This window comes from Lygodium microphyllum, chromosome 23 (assembly GCF_053477565.2).
Source record: "Lygodium microphyllum isolate KBCC chromosome 23, Lygodium_microphyllum_v1.1.10, whole genome shotgun sequence".
Taxonomy (NCBI): domain Eukaryota; kingdom Viridiplantae; phylum Streptophyta; class Polypodiopsida; order Schizaeales; family Lygodiaceae; genus Lygodium; species Lygodium microphyllum.
Window position 1 is genome coordinate 87,847,277 of NC_141157.1, and position 18,552 is coordinate 87,865,828.

At 43.1% G+C, this 18,552-nt stretch overlaps 1 protein-coding gene across 1 annotated transcript; it reads right to left on the minus strand.

The window, feature by feature from the left end:
* Positions 1–4,517: 4,517 nt before the first annotated feature.
* LOC148016438 (uncharacterized) lies at positions 4,518–7,099 on the minus strand. Its single transcript, XM_087664137.1, has one exon. The coding sequence runs from the start codon at positions 6,951–6,953 to the stop codon at positions 5,076–5,078; it is 1,878 nt and encodes a 625-aa protein (XP_087520263.1). The 5' UTR covers positions 6,954–7,099; the 3' UTR covers positions 4,518–5,075.
* Positions 7,100–18,552: the final 11,453 nt, after the last annotated feature.

Here is an 18,552-nt window from a genome sequence, read left to right on the forward strand (position 1 = left end):
ATCTAAAGCAAAGGATGAAGAACCTCCTTGAATACTCGGTTTTGATACCACTTGAAAGCTAGAGTTTGAGTGAAAGCACATAAGTGGAGGCAAGAGAAAAGCAAGAGCTATGGCAGATGGAGCAAGAGAGCAAGAGAGAGAGACACCATATGTGGAAACTCTAATAGTCACTATGTGTGACCAACCTTCCCTTGCCCACTAACTGTAATGTACAGGCGTGTGGTCATGATGTGTGAGGTAAATACAAGAAGGCATAGGCATAGATGCCTTTATCCCCAACATCAACTGCCAAGATTTTATTGTCCCAATTCAAGACTTCCCACTTGCCACCTTGTATTCTTACTTTGCTTAGCATTGACTTTGTGATCAAAACACAAAGTTCATCAAAGTCTAACATGCGGAGTAACTTGAAGGTGTATCTTTTGGCTTTGTTGGTGTGGATCTTCTCAAATCCTAATCTGCCTTCAACTATGCCTATTGTGATGGGTCTCCAAGATATGTTGTGCCACCTTTCTTTCTCCCCATAGCTCCAAAGGAAGCTCCACACTAATATTTTCACTTTCTCCCACTAAATCTTGGAAAATGGATTAACAACAACCATGAACATGGTGGCTGCAAGGGATACTATCTTTTCTGGAGCCACTAGCTTTTCACCAAAACTAATTGGCAAGTGAGCTAGCTTTCCCAATTTCTATTCCACTTTATTTATCATCCATTGCATCTTGGCAAATGTGGAAGCACCTAAAATTGGGGAAGGGGGGGCACCAAGATACTTGAACACTTGACTTACCTCTAAGGTTCAAATCATAGCCTCAAGATCCATTTTGGTTGGCCATCCAATCCAAGGTACAATATTTCAAATTGTGCATACTAATTTTCTTGCCTCATGCACTAACATACAAGTCAAAGTTATTTAAAAATTCCTCTACATTTGCCTTCTATACCTCTATAATGCTCAAATTATCATCCAAAAATAGTTGGATGCATAGCTGTGTACCATTTGGAGAGGAAGATTTCTAATCAAACCCTGCTACATTTTATATTCAAGCATTCTGAGTAACGGATCAATAACCTATATCAAACAATAAGGGGGCAAGCGGGTAGCCTTATCTTACTAATATTTTCAAATGGAAGGCATGAGAAGTGAAACCATTAATATTCACCTTAACATATACATTGGTGAAGGCACTAGCGAGACCATTTCAATAAATCCTTCTCCAAACCCAAGCTTGTTGGCCATGACTGCTAGAAGAGAATTTCATCTAAGTCCTTCATTGACTTTATCTAGATCCATGTTCACTAAGACAAGCTTCCCCTTGCATTTTACAACATGTTCCATCGCAATTAGTATGTTTACAATGGCATATTGGATTTTACAACCCCATACAAAGCCATACTATGATTTGTGAAGCATCTTATTAAGTATAAACTTCACCCTAAGCGATAATTCTTGGGAAATGATTTTGTAGGTCACATTATACATTGTTAGAGGGTGCCATTGACTTGGCTTCGATCTAATTAGAGCCTTAGGGAAAAGTTTAATTTTTCCCTTGTTGATGTCATAAAAAATCTGGCCATTTCTAATGCATTGATTAGCAAATGTGCATATGTTGGGCCCACATGTCAACTCCGTCACATCTTGGCTTGCTTCCTTCTATGTGCTTCCCCTTTTGACTTTCTCTATTGGTTCACTGATTCTATTCAGAAGGAGCAAGAAGTAATGGTACAGGCCAAGGACAACACACCCAAAGGTATGGGTAAATCTCAAGATCATGTTAGGCAAACAAAGTCTTACCATAAGGACACCACAAGTCTTAGTTTGCTATTCCAGGTCCTAGCAAAGATATGGTGTGACAAAACAAACCACCAATGTAGGAGAAAAGAAAGATTCTACAAAAACAAGACAAAGAAAACATTAAACTAGCATTTAGAGAAGTGGCCAAATGAAAAAATACCAAGCAAAAGAGTGTCATATCGATCAAGGGAATGACCCATCGACCATTGATGGACCACAATGTATATGCTCCTCTTGAAGGTAAAGAAGATGATGTGGTTGAGCTCTACTTAGAGACATACTAATAGTTAATATCTCTAGGAAGTTGAAATCTTTTCTTGGAATGTAAGGGGTTTTTACTCTCAGGGTAGAAGATATGCTTGTAGAAGGTTGTTGGTTGGGGGGAAACTAGACTTGCTGGATATTCAAGAAGTTAAACTTTGATGTAGTGAGATGTAGAGTATTGAATTCAACAACTGCAATTGCTTCCTAGCTCCAATAGGTAGGGGAATAGGTGGCACCATGATCATAGTAAAACAAAATCTAAGGCCTAGGTTGATTGGGAGAGATGAGAGTGGAGCATTGGTGAAAATCTCCTTTGATAGTGCAAGTGTAGTGATTTGGTGTGTGTACATGGCAAACTCTTCTATAAGTAGGGGAAAAGTCATGGGAGAGACTCACCATGTACATTAATCATCAATATGCCTTATTAATTAGGGACTCGAATATGACAACCAATGAAGTAGACACATCTCACAAGGCAAGCACAATGATTGTTGTCAAAAGGGAAAGTTTAGTGAATCTCTATAGAGAGCATGATCTTATAGACATTTCACATGTGAGGGAAGATGACAGGAAGCCACTTGGGAAGCTGCCTCTCATGTGGCCCAACAAGCAGGGTGGTAGTACATGGAAAGCTGCCAGATTGTGTAGGGCTTATGCCAATCATGGTGGTCGGTGGTTGGCTCCACATCCTTAGCTCTAGATACTAGCTGATGTGGTGGACATGGATCATTCTCCTATCCAACTCATATGCCAACTCACCATCTGAGGGCATTATAATTAGTCCCCCCCCCCCCCCCTTCCCCCCTCCCCAACCCCTTTTGTCATGTTCAATTGCTCCCTCCTCAAGGATCGATATTTTCTCAAATTCATGCATGAAAGTTGGGTCAAGTCTTTCTTAGCTCCATCTTTGAGTGTACAATCTCGTCGAAAAGGACCCATCTAGTGGCAAACATAACAAGAGTCAAGGAAGGGACTAGATTCGACTTCAATGCATACTTCCACCCTTGAGGGTTAAATACTTTGAGAAACTCCAGTGTTTCACTATGGAAATCCCAGATGATATAGGCTTTCTTTTCCACCGTGAGTTTACCATTTTGGGCTCCTAGAATATAAAGCACCTTGCCTTAGCACTTCAGCCAAAACTCCAATCTGTCCATCCAACTAATTTGGCAAGCCCAAAAAGGTGATCCAAAATGGACATTTAAACTAGACACTCATGAAGCAATGAATCATTAGAACTAAAACCTGGGCTCTTCCCCTAAAGTTGACTACAAAGGCCTTGATCTAGTCTCATTGTTTTTGCAAACTATGACAATTGTAAGTTTGAAAGACCATATGTAGAACTCTTCCTCAACAAGAATACATCCTATAAAGTAAAATTACACCTCTCTGCTTCTGAAGTTAGCATAATTTTGTTTGATGCACTACATCGAGAAGGCCACAAGTGTTCTAAGAGTGTCGGCCTTATCCTTCAAGGTCTCTTACTTCCTTTTGTTGCTGATGAATGACTTGAGATTATCTATAACTTGCTTCTCCACTAGCTCCACATCTATTGAATCTTACTTGATGGCTACGAGATAGTCGAGTTCCATTGCAAGAGAGCTTCCTATTCATACCCTTTGTGCCTACATCTTCTACTTAATGCTTCTCCCCTCCTACAACTTGCATGGAAAATGGTGACCCTAGTCTAACATGGATGCCACCTTCCCAAATGAGTGCCAAAGCCTTAAAGGATCTTTAGTGAATCACTAAATGCATGACGCATTAGCATTGCCTCTCTAATGCAGGCTTCTCTCCTTTTTGCTAACTAACTGTTTATGTGAGAAGTTAGATGCCTTGAAACAAAATAAAGCCCATCTAATTTCACTTTTCAGAGATTATCACCTCTCTACAACATCCATGTAAAACATCTCTACATATCCATCAATGTAAAGCCTAAGAATGGGTTAGCATCAACTAGATTATGATAGGCTTTGAGGGATAGCCATGATGGTGGGTGAGAAGAATCATTGCATTGCCTTATTTGTTTCCATTTTTTATTGCAAACAAGTGAACAAGTAATAGCTTTGCTTTTATGAAACACTCTTTGTAGCATCCTTTGCATCATTGGAGAGGATGACAAGAGAGTAGCCTCATGGCTATAATATTTTGGAGCTACACAAATTACCAATGTGGTATTAATGAATTGGAGCTATATGACCATTCGAACCTATGAATTGACAAGTAATGGCATAGCATCTGATTGAAAGCTATGGTAGATTGTACATGAGATTGGAGCAATTTGTAGATAGATTTGAGCTTCTTTGCATGCTTTGTTTGATACAACCACACTTCCTTTTGCCATGTTGTCAAACAAAATCCTTTGAGCCCTCATAAATTCTATCCTTAAGAGAGTTAAAGGTTCCCATTCATGTGCTTGACGAAGAGAGTTCATTATGAGTGCTTATTTGCAAATTATATTGTGAGCACTCGTTCACAAATAGCATTTGAGTCTTTGACAAACATGAGAATGAGTTAGCAAGCATGTTTGTTTTACAACACTAGATAATCATAAAATGGTCATAACATTATTCAATTTGATGGCATTTGTGCCAATCTTTTCAATTTACCATGTTTAAGCATTTGTAGAGTGGCACAAGATGATTGATCCTAGGGGTTCCTTTTCCATAATCACCATTTCCCTTTCATTTTCTACCCATTGCATTAGCAACATAGGGAACCAAAATCACCATGGAGAGATGTAATCCATGACTTCTAAAAGCCAAGCAACATATAGACACAAATGACATGGCTCCAACGGGCCTATATCGATTGCTCGCTCACATGTTCCAATAGAGAAATGGCACGACCTATGGGGGAACTTAGGGTTGTGTCACACCTAGCTTAGACTCAACTTTGTGGGAGTCTTACAAGAAAAGGGAACATTGTGTGACATGTTCCTTTGCTTCCTTACTAAAAAAATATTTCCTTTACCAGTCTCTCGGTGTGACATTACCCTTAACTTTCGATCTTATTGTCATGGATCTAGAGAACACACGAGTTCCATGCGAAGCAAGGCTGAGGTCAGGATTCCATCATTGTCCCGGTTCACCGGTTGCAGGAGCTCACTGCAAAGGTCCTGCAGAAACTGATTCACTACCTGCCTGTAGTGGCCACAAGAGAGCTCTCCGTAGCTCTTCACAAACTCCTCCAAATCAAGCAGTGCCTGCACTTGGTCTTCCCCGCCCACCAGCATCTCCTCCACCATGTCTCGGAAGACCACTGCACAGGGCTCACCTTGAAGCACCTGAACCTGCTTGCCTTCTATCATGTATGTCCTTTTGCTCTCCAATAAGTACTTCTGCTGAGCCTCCACTGAGCTCATCAATTTGGCTTTCCCTGGCACATCTCTGTTCTTGTAATTGTATTGATTGGAGATTCCTTTCATTCCTCCAGTGCCTGGTACTATTACTCCTTGTTCCTCTTTAAACAACAATGATTGCCCCAATGAGAAAGGAGTCATCTCCCCAAAGGGGCCACTCCAATCTTCCCTTAATGGACTCTTCTTGACGGTAGGTTCCCTTACCCTATCCGGTCTAGGGCTCTTCCTGCTGTTGGGCTCCAAGAAAGGGCTTTTTCTCATGCTTCTCTCCGTTTTCGGGCTGCTTCTGAGAATGGGTTCCCTTCCTCTGTCAAATACAGGACTGTTTCTGAAGCTGGGCTCTCTCCCTGTACCAATCTTTGGGCTGTGTCTGAAACTGATGGGACTGTTTCTGGGGTTGGATTCTCTTCCTCTGTCGTGAACCTTTGGGCTGCTTCTAATATTCGTGGGTTCTATCCCTCTGTCAATGTATGGGCTGTTTGGGATGTTTATGAAGTTGGAATCCCTTCCTGCGTCCATTGCTGAGCTTTTATTGACATGGATCTCTGTCCCTCTCATCATTGGACTGTTTCTTAGGTTAGTGGGTTGGCTACTAATGTTACTATTTGGGCTATACAGCCTAAAAGTTGGTTCTCTTGCTATTGAATGGTCTGCTAGATACAATGTGCCGTTGGGTGCTCTTTCCAAGTCATTTAAGCTTCTCCTAATGTTAGGTCTTTTGGTTATGTCTTGTCTCCTGGACAACAAATCACCAGAGCTTGAAGGTGAGCTCACATTACTGTATCTCAATCCTGTCAAATCCTCCGAGATGATCTTACATTCTGAGTCATCATCATCCTCCTCCTCCTCATTGTCGTCATCATCATCATTGTCGTCATTTTCGTCACCACCATCATCAGTAATTTCATTGTCAGAGTTGACAGGAGCTGCAAAAACAGATCCACCCTCTATGTGGGAAGCTGCAGTGGGTGAACTCTTGATGTACTGCGTAGAGAATTGGCTGTCCCAGTGATCTGGTGTTCTCATATTATCATACCCCAATGGCCCTTGAAAGCTAATCTGCTCTGAAGACTGGCTTTCAAGATTATATTCCTGCGCCATGTGATCTTCACCATTGCCAGTGGCATCATTGTCATCATCATCACCACCATCATCATCGACATCATCATCATCCGCATAATCAAAATGATTGTCTTCGTCATGATCACCATAACGATCAGCAGCATTATGAACATAGTCGGTTTGGTCACGATCATGCCCATGATCTTCAGCAGCACCATGGTCCTGAGCTTCTCTCTCAAGGGATGGACTTTCAGAAGCCAGTAGAGATAGCAGGGATTTCTTGGGTCCTGCACCTTGGGCCACTGAGTGCTGCTGTTCTTCTGCTGATTGTTGTTGTCGTAGCTTGCGAGACTCTGTTGCTATGTCATTATTGCTGGACCTCCTTGAGCTCTTGAGGAATCTGGAAGAGCCTGGAAGCCAACTCATCTTGTAGACACCCTTCTGGATGGAGCTTTCTGGAGCCTGATCCATGGTGTGCGGTCAAAAGGAAGGTGTAACAATGTTACATAGGAACATCAGACATAAGAGGAAGCATTGGTGTTGGTATTAGAGGATAGAACTTGGGTGTATCCTCACGGGAGAGGATACACAGAGAGGGGGAGAGAGAGAGAGAGAAAGAGCGCTCCCTGCAACTCAGGAACAGTCTTTACAACGGAGGTAGACGGTCCAACTCAAAACCCAAAAGAATTGTGGATGAAGGGGTGGGGCGCACGTTTGCCCGGATGAGAAGCGAGCGCATCATCGTACCTGGCAACTGCCGACGTGCCTCTCTCCCTCTCCCCCACCCCAGGCCAAATCGTTAAGAGTGGCACTTCTTTTGTTTGTGAGAAAGCATGAAGTTGATATTATAATAAGGAAGAAAATATATAGAGCTTGGGGCATCCACAAGACTATGTGCCACGGAGTGGAGGGAATTGGGTTCAATGGTTGAGGGGGGCCGTGGACCGCGGGGAGATTATGGACCGGTGCTTTTGGCACGAAAGTAAACCCCACCACAAAAGTAAACCCTCACCAAAATTGGCGGCCGACCCCGCTAGAAAAGGGGGGTTTGTGAGCAATACGAAGTACCATTGGGCCCGCCGTCATCGATGCAAGGCCTTGCCGTGACTGGGCCTTGACGGGCAATCATCGCCCTTTCACTGGGCGGCAAATATTCGTATCGCCCCCGCCCCATTGGATCATTCGCTGTATCTTTTTTTTACTGTGTCCTTTTTTTTTTACTACGCGTGCCATCACCATCGCCAAAACCTATAGCCATCTAATTGTTGTCTGTGCCATCGCCATCGCCATAACCATCTACCATCTATCTCCTTCTAGTCATCGCCATCACCACAACCTCGTCCGTCTAACTCAACATTGCGAGTCTAAAGAAGAAGGAGAAGAAGAATCACCTGCTGAGGATCGCCATCGTGTGGAGGAAGAAAGCAAAGGAGGAGAGAGAAAACGGGGAGATAGAGGAGATCATCGAGCATTGACGGGTGATCGTACAGCCTCAGCAGTGGAGAGAGAAGAGGTGCAACGTGGAAGGCAATCCCTCAAAGGCCATCCCCAAGCACATCGAAGGTATCTCAGAACCATGCATAAATTGTTGAGATGATTGTTTCTTGATGATCGCTTTGAAGGTGTAAGTTGCATTGATGCCCATGCATGTCTTAATTACAACCGTCGATCCCAACTAAATTATACAATCAACTTGCCGTGACTAATGCTCCATACTTGTTTGAAATTGGGTTGGTGTGTGTATTAAATGCAGAATTTTATTGCGGTTTTGTTTGTTGTTTAATAATGTAAGTTGCACATATAGTGGAAAGTGAATTTGATACCTTCGTACACATTGTTTGTTGTTTGAAAATTGAGTATAATCCGCTTCTTTCACATTGCTTTACATTCAATACATTCTTGGTCTCTAGTATAAATGGTAGTTTGAGCAACCTAACACGGCACCCAATCCCCATTCGCAACATGGTTTTTCAAATGTGCGTTGATTGCTTGGTAGGTTGTTTGTATGGCTCCACGCACGAGGAGTCAGACCTCGTCGTGTGTGCAGTCCTCGGTGGGTGCTTCGATTGTGCATGCGAAGAAGAGGGTAAGTTTCCTTGTTTCTTTTGGAATATGGATTGCATGCATCAGTTTCTCTAGATTGTTTCCATGACAAGCATTTCAATTTGTGTTCTTTTCAGGTTTCATCATCTTCCCATTGAGGGCGCAGAGGTTCTCACAAGGACATTGTATCCCAGACACATTACAATGTTGATCTCTCTAGCCCCTCAGTAAGAGCATGCTTAATGAGCAAATGTTGTGAAAGTGTGATTCTCTTTTTTCATTGAATTTTCATGGTTTAAGATAGCAGCGGCACTCACTGCACATGTGTGCTTACGTAGGGTCGTGCACCCTATGTAAACATTACTCTACCCGACGGCACTATAGCCCGCCAATACCATGCGAACATCTTGTGCCCAAAGCGGTACGTCAACATTGTAAGGAGGGCATGGATGGTTGAGCATCTAAAAGTTGAGCATGGCATAGAGTGCGACATTCCCCATGGGAAAATAGGTCGCCCGATTGATACACCGCATGCCTGCACCACTGTCGATGCATGGCAATGGAAGACGTAGGCACAATTTGGCAATCTAGAGAGGAAGCTAGAGATGGCCAAGAGAAAGTATGAGAGAGCCCAGTATGCCCAAGCAGCCCAACAATTGTGGGACCTATTGGAGGAGACAAAGCGCACCATGATGCATGAGGAGTATGTCCAAGCATTTATGAGAAAAGTGTTGGTTAAATACAATTCGAAGAGAGAGCATCGCATCCAGCACATGAAAAGGCGTATTGTTGAGGGGTATGAAGCACATGTAAATATCTAATCTCTTTATCTCGCATGAGTATTGTGATGTTTTTTTTAAATCTTATATGGATTGTTTCACATGGATTGTGCTATATGGATTGTCTCTTTTTTCTCGCATGAATAGTGTCTAGTCTCTTTTTTCTTGCATTAATAGTGTAATGTTTCGTTAAAACCCTGGACATAACCTCTTCTCACGTATATGTGTTTGTGAATAATTTCCCTGCTCTCAGAGACGGCCTCACACACAGGAGAGGGCATAGATTGAGACTAAGGAGGCGGCTCATGGTGAGGGTCATGCCACCATCAACCCTCGTCGTGAGTTGCAAACGTTGGAACATCACCCTGAGATAGATTTGGATGGCTTACTCGAGGATGGGTCCCCCCGCACTATTGAGGATGTTGGATCGCAAGTTAGTGGTGAAATGTGTTGCTTATTCTTTCGAAATGGTCTAATGCTTTTTGGCATCATGTTGCATTTTATTGGTTGCATTGTGTTATGAAAATGTAACGCATGGCATTGTAGGGTGAGGGGAAGCGGTACACATTACACCTCTTGTCACCGCAACCTTCCCCTATCACTGTCTCTTCCCCTCTCGAGCCGATGAGCCCCCCCTCCCATTATGTGTTCACGATCAGGGATAGTACCATTGATGTGATCAAGGATGGATCTCCCACAAAGACAAGGGGGCAAAAGAGCACCACTTCAAGGTGTGTACCTAGTAGGTGTGTTGCTTACGATGGCATAAGTTCCGTTTTGTAATCAATTTTGGTCTTCTTGCATTTCAGGTTGGATCGTGGTGTGCGAACTGAGTTCGTAGCTTGTGTATCGAAGCTTCGCGTGGACATTGACAGTCACTTGATAGCTGCATTGGTGAGTGCAGAAGAGGCGAGTATGAGGACCATGAATTTATTTGCCATGTAAGTAAGGGTTTAGGCATAGTGCAATGTTTTTGGCTTTAGGCTTTGAAAGTTTATGTTACTAAATGATGTTTCCTTTCATAGTTGGATGGAGTACATGCTTCCAAGAGAGCACGTTTTCGATGTTTTCTTCGTTGATTCTCTTTGATATCAATATCTGAACATGATCGAGGAGAAGGACGAGTATGTGGCATTACAAAACTACTTTGATGGCGTTGACCCTACGTGAGCAATATTTATCTTCCTACCATTGGTCTTGAGGTATGCATGGCTCAATTGCATTCTACTTTTACGTGGACTAGTTGCACCCATGCACTAGAGCTATTTGGAGGTCAAAAGGAGGGCCTTTTAGAGGAGAGAGAAAAAAGGGCGCGTCCAATAGTGTGGAGGCCAACGTAACGTTGGGTATTTTCCAGAAAACATAGAAAAATAGGAAAATTTGTCAAAAAATACCATTTCTGCCACCAACAAAAAGTGATTGATAAGGGGCCAAAATAAATATATGCGTAAATGTAGGAGGGAGGAATTCTGAAAGGAGATTGTACAAGAGCATTCGAGCATAAACTGTGCCCAGAATCCTATGTACCCTATGTATTTATTGCCCTGTGAATCTGACATTAGCACAACATAAACCATGTAGTTTATCACTTGATGATTCACTATTTCAAAATTCTCTCTTCTATGCACTTTCTCACCTTCCTCACCTTTGTGCACTTTCTGCATTCCTCCTTAGCTTCTCCTTCCATGCCCCTGCTCACCTGATAGATTCCTCACTTCTGTGTTCTAGCTCCATGGCCTCTGCTTCACATTGTATCACTTCTAGATGCTGTGCAAGTTCCATGGCCTCTACTTGCAGGCCTCGCAGACCCGTAACCTCAGTGCTCTCCATTACCGTGCCTATTTCACTTGAAGAGGATAGATGGACAGAAGTTCTTATCTCCAAAGGGTCATGGGTGCTTATGCAGCCACGCCGACAAATATGTAAGCATGTTAAAAGTGTCTTCAGGTGGTCATGGAAGGGTAGATTTATTGCCTTCAGAATCCAACAAGGCAAGACAACAGTTAAAGAAGTCGTGGTGCAGCACGTCTACATGCACAATGAACTTGTCATGGCCCTCGGCCATGAAACAGGGCTACCATCTCACAGGCCAAACTGTAAGTTTCTTTATTTTAGATGATTGTTTAGTTTAGTTAATATTTCAGGTGTTTTTGATATTGGGGTGTTTGATGTTTCATGTTTCATGTGTCTGAGACGTGTTTTTGGGATGTGTTTATGTCCTAAAGCATGTGTGTATCCCTCATCATATGAGGAGTGGCAGCCTGTGGAGTGTGTTATTGGGATCATGAGTGTAATCCATGGCCATCTGGGCAATGTACAATACAAAGGGAGAGCTGGGGATATCCTTGCGAAGGAAGGTGTGTTCTTTTATTATCATTTTTATCAGCTTGTGGACCAAGCTCACACAAAGGGATACCTTCACAAGCTCCATCTAGAAGAAGAGTAGAATACATTGGTGTGGCCAGTGCCAGACATCACTGTATTGGAGGTGACTCAAAGCAGGTTATACAGAGATGTGCAAAGATCACTACGAGCCACCATCCCCACAAAGCTCATAAAGATTATTAATTTTATGCTCGTCTCTATTTTTGTGGAGCTATTCAGGGCATTTGATGTGAAGGTGACAAGGATAATGCTAGTTTGTCGGAACATAAACAGCACTCTCTCAGCCAAGCTACTTTATAAGCATTGGTATATGAAGCAAGTTGAACAGGTGCACTGCCAAATTGCTTTGGATACGCTCCAGGTAAAATACATGATTGCAACACAAATGTTTATTATGTCATTTTGGTATGGTCAGCAACGTTACATTGGCGAAGTCCTTGTGCCTATGGACCAGGAGTCTACTAGCTTGGAGGACAACCAAGTAGTGGACATTGAGGTATTGGATGAGAAAGGCACTCTCGTTACAGTCATCAGTCTACGACAAGAAAACACGCTACATCAATTACGTATGGATATACATGAGGAGTCACCACATATGTTACTGACGGACTTCTTCTTCATGCACAATGGAAGGCGTGTGATGAAGAGACGAGAGATGCAAATGAAGTGCAAGGACCTGGAAGACAGTAAAGTGTATATTGCCTGATAGGTTTATACCCATATGTTTATTGCCTTAGGGTTGTGCCCACACTTTTGGTATTGCCATTGGCAAGTTGCCTTTGTAATCAATCTATGTATTGTAATCAAGACGACCCTCGTAATTACAAACAATTTCATTTCTGGATGAGAATAACTGAACTGATTTATTTTGGAAGTACATTTTTCCGTTTTAAGTTCGATAATCACTAACATTGGCATAGACAGCACATATAAGGCACTAGTTATTGATTCTGAAAACAAGACTGTTATTGCTTATGCCATTGGCAAGCTGCAAGTGATCGACCTTTGTATTCGATCTATATCTTGTAATGGTGACAATTTTGGTAATTACAAGCAATTATGTTTGTTGATGAGAATCTCCATTGGAAGCGACCAACAGCATAGACACACACAACGCATATAAGATACTAGTTATTAAGTGTGAAAACCAAGTCCAAAAATAGTCATGAAAACAATACCGGTAATTCATTATACCATACAAAGTCTACCGTATTCCCTTCAAAGTTATACAACCTCCAGAGATATGGAATGAGAATTTCCTAGAGGTAGTCATCCTGTGGATCAGCATTGAAACCTTGTATTACAAGTGTACTTCCCGTGTGGGATTGTATTTACCCTTCTCGCGATGTTCATCTAGCAATATAGTATTGCATGGATCCACTATATGTGCAATATGCAGAAAAGGTTTTGTATACATCTCAGCAAAAGGTAGATGGGGATGTTGGTACTCTGGGTCCTCATAGCAGTATGAGCGATCTAGCAGAAATTCGAAGTAGGAGAAATCTACTCCAGCAAACTGCATGACATTAATTACACTTTGGAGGTCTCTAACTTTCATTGAGGACCATAGGCCTACCTTAAAGAATCTGAACAGGAAGTGCAAGAATTGTCTAAGACCAAGTTGCAACATGACGTATTGTCCAACAATAAAATAATGGTTCACTGGTGTAGGCTGGAAAGGTCGTGGTTGCCTCCGCAAGAGGAGCCCGTTCACATCTAATATAAGCAGTCTCTATACTTAAACATAACAAGAGACTTCATAAATATTACAACTGCATACATGAAACTTGAGAGTAACAATATATTATAGAGCTAGAAAGTGATAAGAAACTGTGCAACTCCATGAGACACAACCCCACAACAAGAAATTGTACAACTACAAAAGAAGTAGAAATTTACAACAAATTGTACAACTCCATAGAAACCTGAAATTTACAAGAAATTGCAAAACTCCATAGTCAAAATGGATTTTGCTCAAGGAACTAGGTTACATTAAGGTTAGATTTGTGAAGGCTCTTCAAGCATGGCATAAGCCTTGTCTGAAAAAACATGTCAGAGGGATAACCATCAAATTCTAAGGGGCATATAAATGTGTTTTGACCATTGCATATGCACTTATCTGGTGTGTCATCAATTAGAAGTGTATTTACAGGGTCATAATCTACATTCAGATTCACAAAGGGCTTTGTGAACAAGGGCACAGATGGCTTCTTCTTATTGCCTCCTACGATAGCAGTGCATCTATCTTGAGTATATATAAACCTAAACGATGAGGATGCAATACAAAGATTGTCGTGTAACATCCCTACTAAGGGCATAAGATTTTTGGAGGTCATGGAGGACCATATCCCCACTTGGAACCGTTGCAGCACGAAGCGCAAGAACTCCGGCAGGTGTGGCCGGAGAAGCATTGTTCTACCCCCCACCATTCTCTTGGTGGCCTTGGTTGATTGTGTGAAAAGGGAGAAGTCTCGCCTCAATAGCAGCCCGTTGACATCCAAAATGAGAAGCCTCTATGATAAATACACGTGGAACAGAATGGGTAAAATATGCACAAAATAATTGAAACATCTTAAAAACTCAAACGTATAAGTGATTCTCACCTCTGAATAGGGCACCATGGCACTGGCACAGGGACTCCAACCCCAAGGACTTTGTCCACAGGATCATCCTCAACAGTACTGTCCCCACCACCCTCTGGATCTGCCTTGTCTTCATCAACATGCTTTTCTTGGTCCCCACCTCCCTGTGCTTCTATGCTCTGGTGATCTCCATGTACGTCTCCATCCTGCCCTTTGCTTCCATTGTCCCCGCTACCGTTCCATGTTGTTTCTCGCCCACCCTCTCCCTCCTCCGTGGATCCACCACCCTCTCCTGAATCTGGGTTACGATCACCTTGGTCACCTTCATCAGGATCCTTTTCTTCCTTGTCACCATCTCCTTTTGTTTCAGCATCCTCCTCTTGCTCCTCACTCTTTGTGTCTTCACCGTCGTCTTCATCTTCAGATATGTCCATCTTTGACTCCTGGTCTGCTTTTCTCAGAGATCCTTGGCTCTATGCGGTCCCCCTCTTGGGCGGTACCTCCTTGACATCTTCATCGGACAAGGGTGAACCTTGCTCCTCCAGTATCTCTTGGGAGACAGCAATGAGGGTGTGTATCATGCTTGCCCTATATCTCTCAACGTATGCACTGTCATACTCCTCCATAGTTTTCTGCACAATAGACAACATGATAAATTTTTCTATGTGCCTTGACGCGATAATGAGTGTCCGATGATCTTGATTAACAATATGCGCTTCAAAGCGCACTAAATAAATGCAAGGATGAATGGGTAGTTCATTACCTTGTTTATTAGAGGCATATCTGTGAAGAGCGACTGCAACAGGTATTCAGCATGGATCATCACTCTCCACCCGCATGAATAGCTGTCCTTCTGTGGAGAGACTTTTACCTCTTTGATATCTGCCCAGTGAAGTTCGGCATTGTCGAACATGCTCTCGAGGGCCATAAGTAGTCTCTTAATACATCTGGAAAATTGATTTTTGTACACTGTCAACATACTGAACAAGGTAAGAATTAAAAAAAGGGAGCGTTCACGATAGCAATCGTCACCAATAGACTGTATCCGGTATACTTACATTTGAAACTCTGTGTGCGTTCCCGGAACAGAATTGAGCATCCATACGACTGGCTTGTCGAGCTCGATCAACGCCAGACTCCAGTGATCTCTGTTCTCATATGGTAGGATGAGGACTGTCACCTCTACAGGGTTACAAAATTGAAACTAGGTGTAATAAACAGAGAACGGTGTGTTTGGTGTTCTCATAAGCTACGATAGTTGTGGATTCCCGATGAATACTTCTTGCGTCTATTGTATCAACCTGCGCAAGCAAGTACAAAGAGTACGTGAAAAGTAATGGAGTTAAGCATTGGCTCTGAAACTAAGTAAAAGACTGAGTTCCTTACATTAAGCAGGCATACAGAATGCTATCTGACACATGCGCCTCCTTGTCCATAAGTATCTTAACATCCTTGATGTCAAGACTCAGCTGTACTTGCCCTCTCTCAAAATCCACAAGTATGTACAGCCCTCCTTTGAGTCCAGCCAGATACTCCAAGTTTTCCTTGTCCATTTGGAGGGTCATGTCTTCCTACTGTTTCTGGGAAGTTTCTCTTCTAGTTTCCAGCCCTTTTCTCTCTTCTTGTGCCCTCTGCCTTCTTGCCAAGGTCTCTGCTCTGGCTCTTGTGTTGACATCATGTGTAACATCAACCGGTCCCCGTTCCTTAGGCTACCTCGCAGGAGGGATAAGCAGTATGTCCCTCATTTTGGCATTCACGAAGTCATCTAGGTGCAAGAGATGGTCGTATCTCCACCGCAGCCTCTTCAATGTATCGAGGTCCTTCAACATGATTGTCCACCTCCCAGAGTGTGCAACATTGAAAATCTCAATAATGAAGTCCTCTGCAACTTCCTGGAGACAAAGCAAGGCAGCCCTCTTCCAACGAACCTGCATTCCCCAGTTCTCACAAACCTCTCGTACAACCCTTTGGAAAGGGAGCTTCAGTATGCACAACTCAGTAGATTTTAGGGCCGCTCTACACTCCCTGAGGATGTTAGATTTCTAGCTGACCCTTTTGTACCTATTTTGTTTCAGTATATGCACGGGTTTTCCTTTCCTGCTGGATGCCTTCTCTACTCCAACTTTCACTGCAATTCCTGGGCCAGATCTCTCTTTCCTTGCCGTTGATTTCATTCTTGCCATTTAGACCTGCACAATGGCATGGATGTATACGTCAAAAAAGGGAGCTTATTTATTGATAACAAATTAAAGTGCGCTTTGATATGCATAGCATCATCCAAGAGCCCAATGAGACCGTCTGTGCGTCAAAGGGTGAAACATTTTTTATGCTAAGTAACTAGGTGCTTTTGCACCCGCCTAATGCCTTATGAGCCTCTACTTGTGAAAGGTCAATCCTTACTCTAACCTAACCAAATGAGGGTCCTTTGACATGCATAGTACCTTATGAAGGCCTTTTACAAGCACCTATGCATCAAAGGGCTACACGTATTCTAAGCTCAGTAAACAAGTGCCCTTTGACGCACATAGTGCCTTATGCAGGCCGTGGAGATGCCATTGCACGTCAAAGGGCAAAACTTTTTAAATGCTTGGAAAATGATTGTTTTTAGCACGTATAGTGGCTTTTGAAGGTCCATGACATGCTGCTACACGTCAAAGCAAATTGAAACAGAAGAAAATAGTTTGTTTCAAGAATATCTACCTGGTTGCGTACCCGTCCAAGCTAAGGTCATCTCTGTCGCTTCTTCTCACTCCCTTGCAGTGAGTTTATCTGCTGGGCTCTCTCTTTCTCTTTGTCTCCATGTGTTTGTGTGTGGCTCTCTCTCTCTCTCTCTCTCTCTCTCTCTCTCTCTCTCTCTCTCTCTCTCTCTCTCTCTCTCTCTCTCTCTCTCTCTCTTTGTTTGTGTTTTTGTCGCACACACTCTCTCTCACCCTGGGCACTGTCAATTTCGAAGTGATTCTTGGCAACGTGGAAGCACTGGAACGCAAACGGCACGCTATATCTCTTTGTGTGTCGCATTATCAGACTATCTCTTTGTGTCTATTCAACAACGTTGTCAAAACTTAAAAACGGGTTCTTTAATGCATGTATGCGGGCTCTTTAACCCACGCGGGAGAATGGTACAGATCCGTTAGAAGATGATTTCCCACATTTAATGTGAGAAAGTGGGCGCGTGGCTCGAGGGAATCGGTGGGATTCGTAGTAACGTACAGTAAAGGTAGTGAGAGAATGAGTCACTTTGCATGAGAGAGAGAGAGAGCTAGCGTGTGTTGAGGCGTGTTTATGCCCATTCAAGACACACACAGAGACTGCGTTGGAGAGAGAGAGATCCTGTGTGTTGCTTGTGTGTGTGTGTGTGTGTGTGTGTGTGTGTGTGTGTGTGTGTGTGTGTGTGTGTGTGTGTGTGTGTGTGTGTGTGTGTGAATGAGAGAGAGAGAAAGCAAGCATTTGAGAGAGAGAAAGAGAGTGTGTGCCTTTGACAGAGATATAGAGAGAGAAAGGGAGAGAGGGAGACCTCCTGTGTGTGTCTTTGTGTGTGTGTGCACGCAACCATTTGTGTGTGTGTGTGCGCAAGCGTTTGTGTGCGACAGAGAGAGAGAGAGAGAGAGAAAGAAAGAGAGAGAGGGTGTGCGTTTCAAAGAGAGAGAGAGAGAGAGAGAGAGAAAGAGAGAAAGAGAGAGAGAGAGAGAGAGAGAGAGTCTCCATTGAGGCTACATTGGAGGGAGTTTGCTGCGATCATCAGCTTGGTGGACCGGATCATCAGCGAGAAAGATGTCTCAAGAAGGTAGGTGGTCATTCTCTAGTTCTGATACCAATTTATTTGTTTAATAGTATTTGTGTGCTTTGACACGTAACGGCTGTTGCGACAATGTCAAACAAATGTATACGCGTCAAAGCGCACAACTTTTTGACCCCTTTTTCAAACCTAGCATCCCGCGCATAGATCCATAGGAGTCATAATCTTCTGCTCTTTGATGCACATATGGTTGTATCAAGACTGCAAATGCGCTTATGCGCGTCAAGGCGCTGAGAATTTTGACCGTAGTTTATGTCTGGTTGAACGAGCCGTGCACTTTCGAGTCCATAAGGGTCTTGGAATCTTTTCTATTTCTGTATACGCTTCAAACGGGAAATTCCGTTCTCGCAGGTTTAGCAGGACGTGGGAAGAGGCCATATTTTCTTGACCCTGAGCTTAGCCAAGAGGGGAGGGTTCAGGCATCTGCAAAGGGAAGCCAAGCGGTCGCTGCACATTCATCAAAAAAGCGTGTAGTGGATTTCTCA

What these genes read in the sequence shown, in the direction of transcription:
- LOC148016438 (XM_087664137.1), bottom strand. Translation starts at nt 6,953, where the DNA reads ATGGATCAGGCTCCAGAAAGCTCCATCCAGAAGGGTGTCTACAAGATG.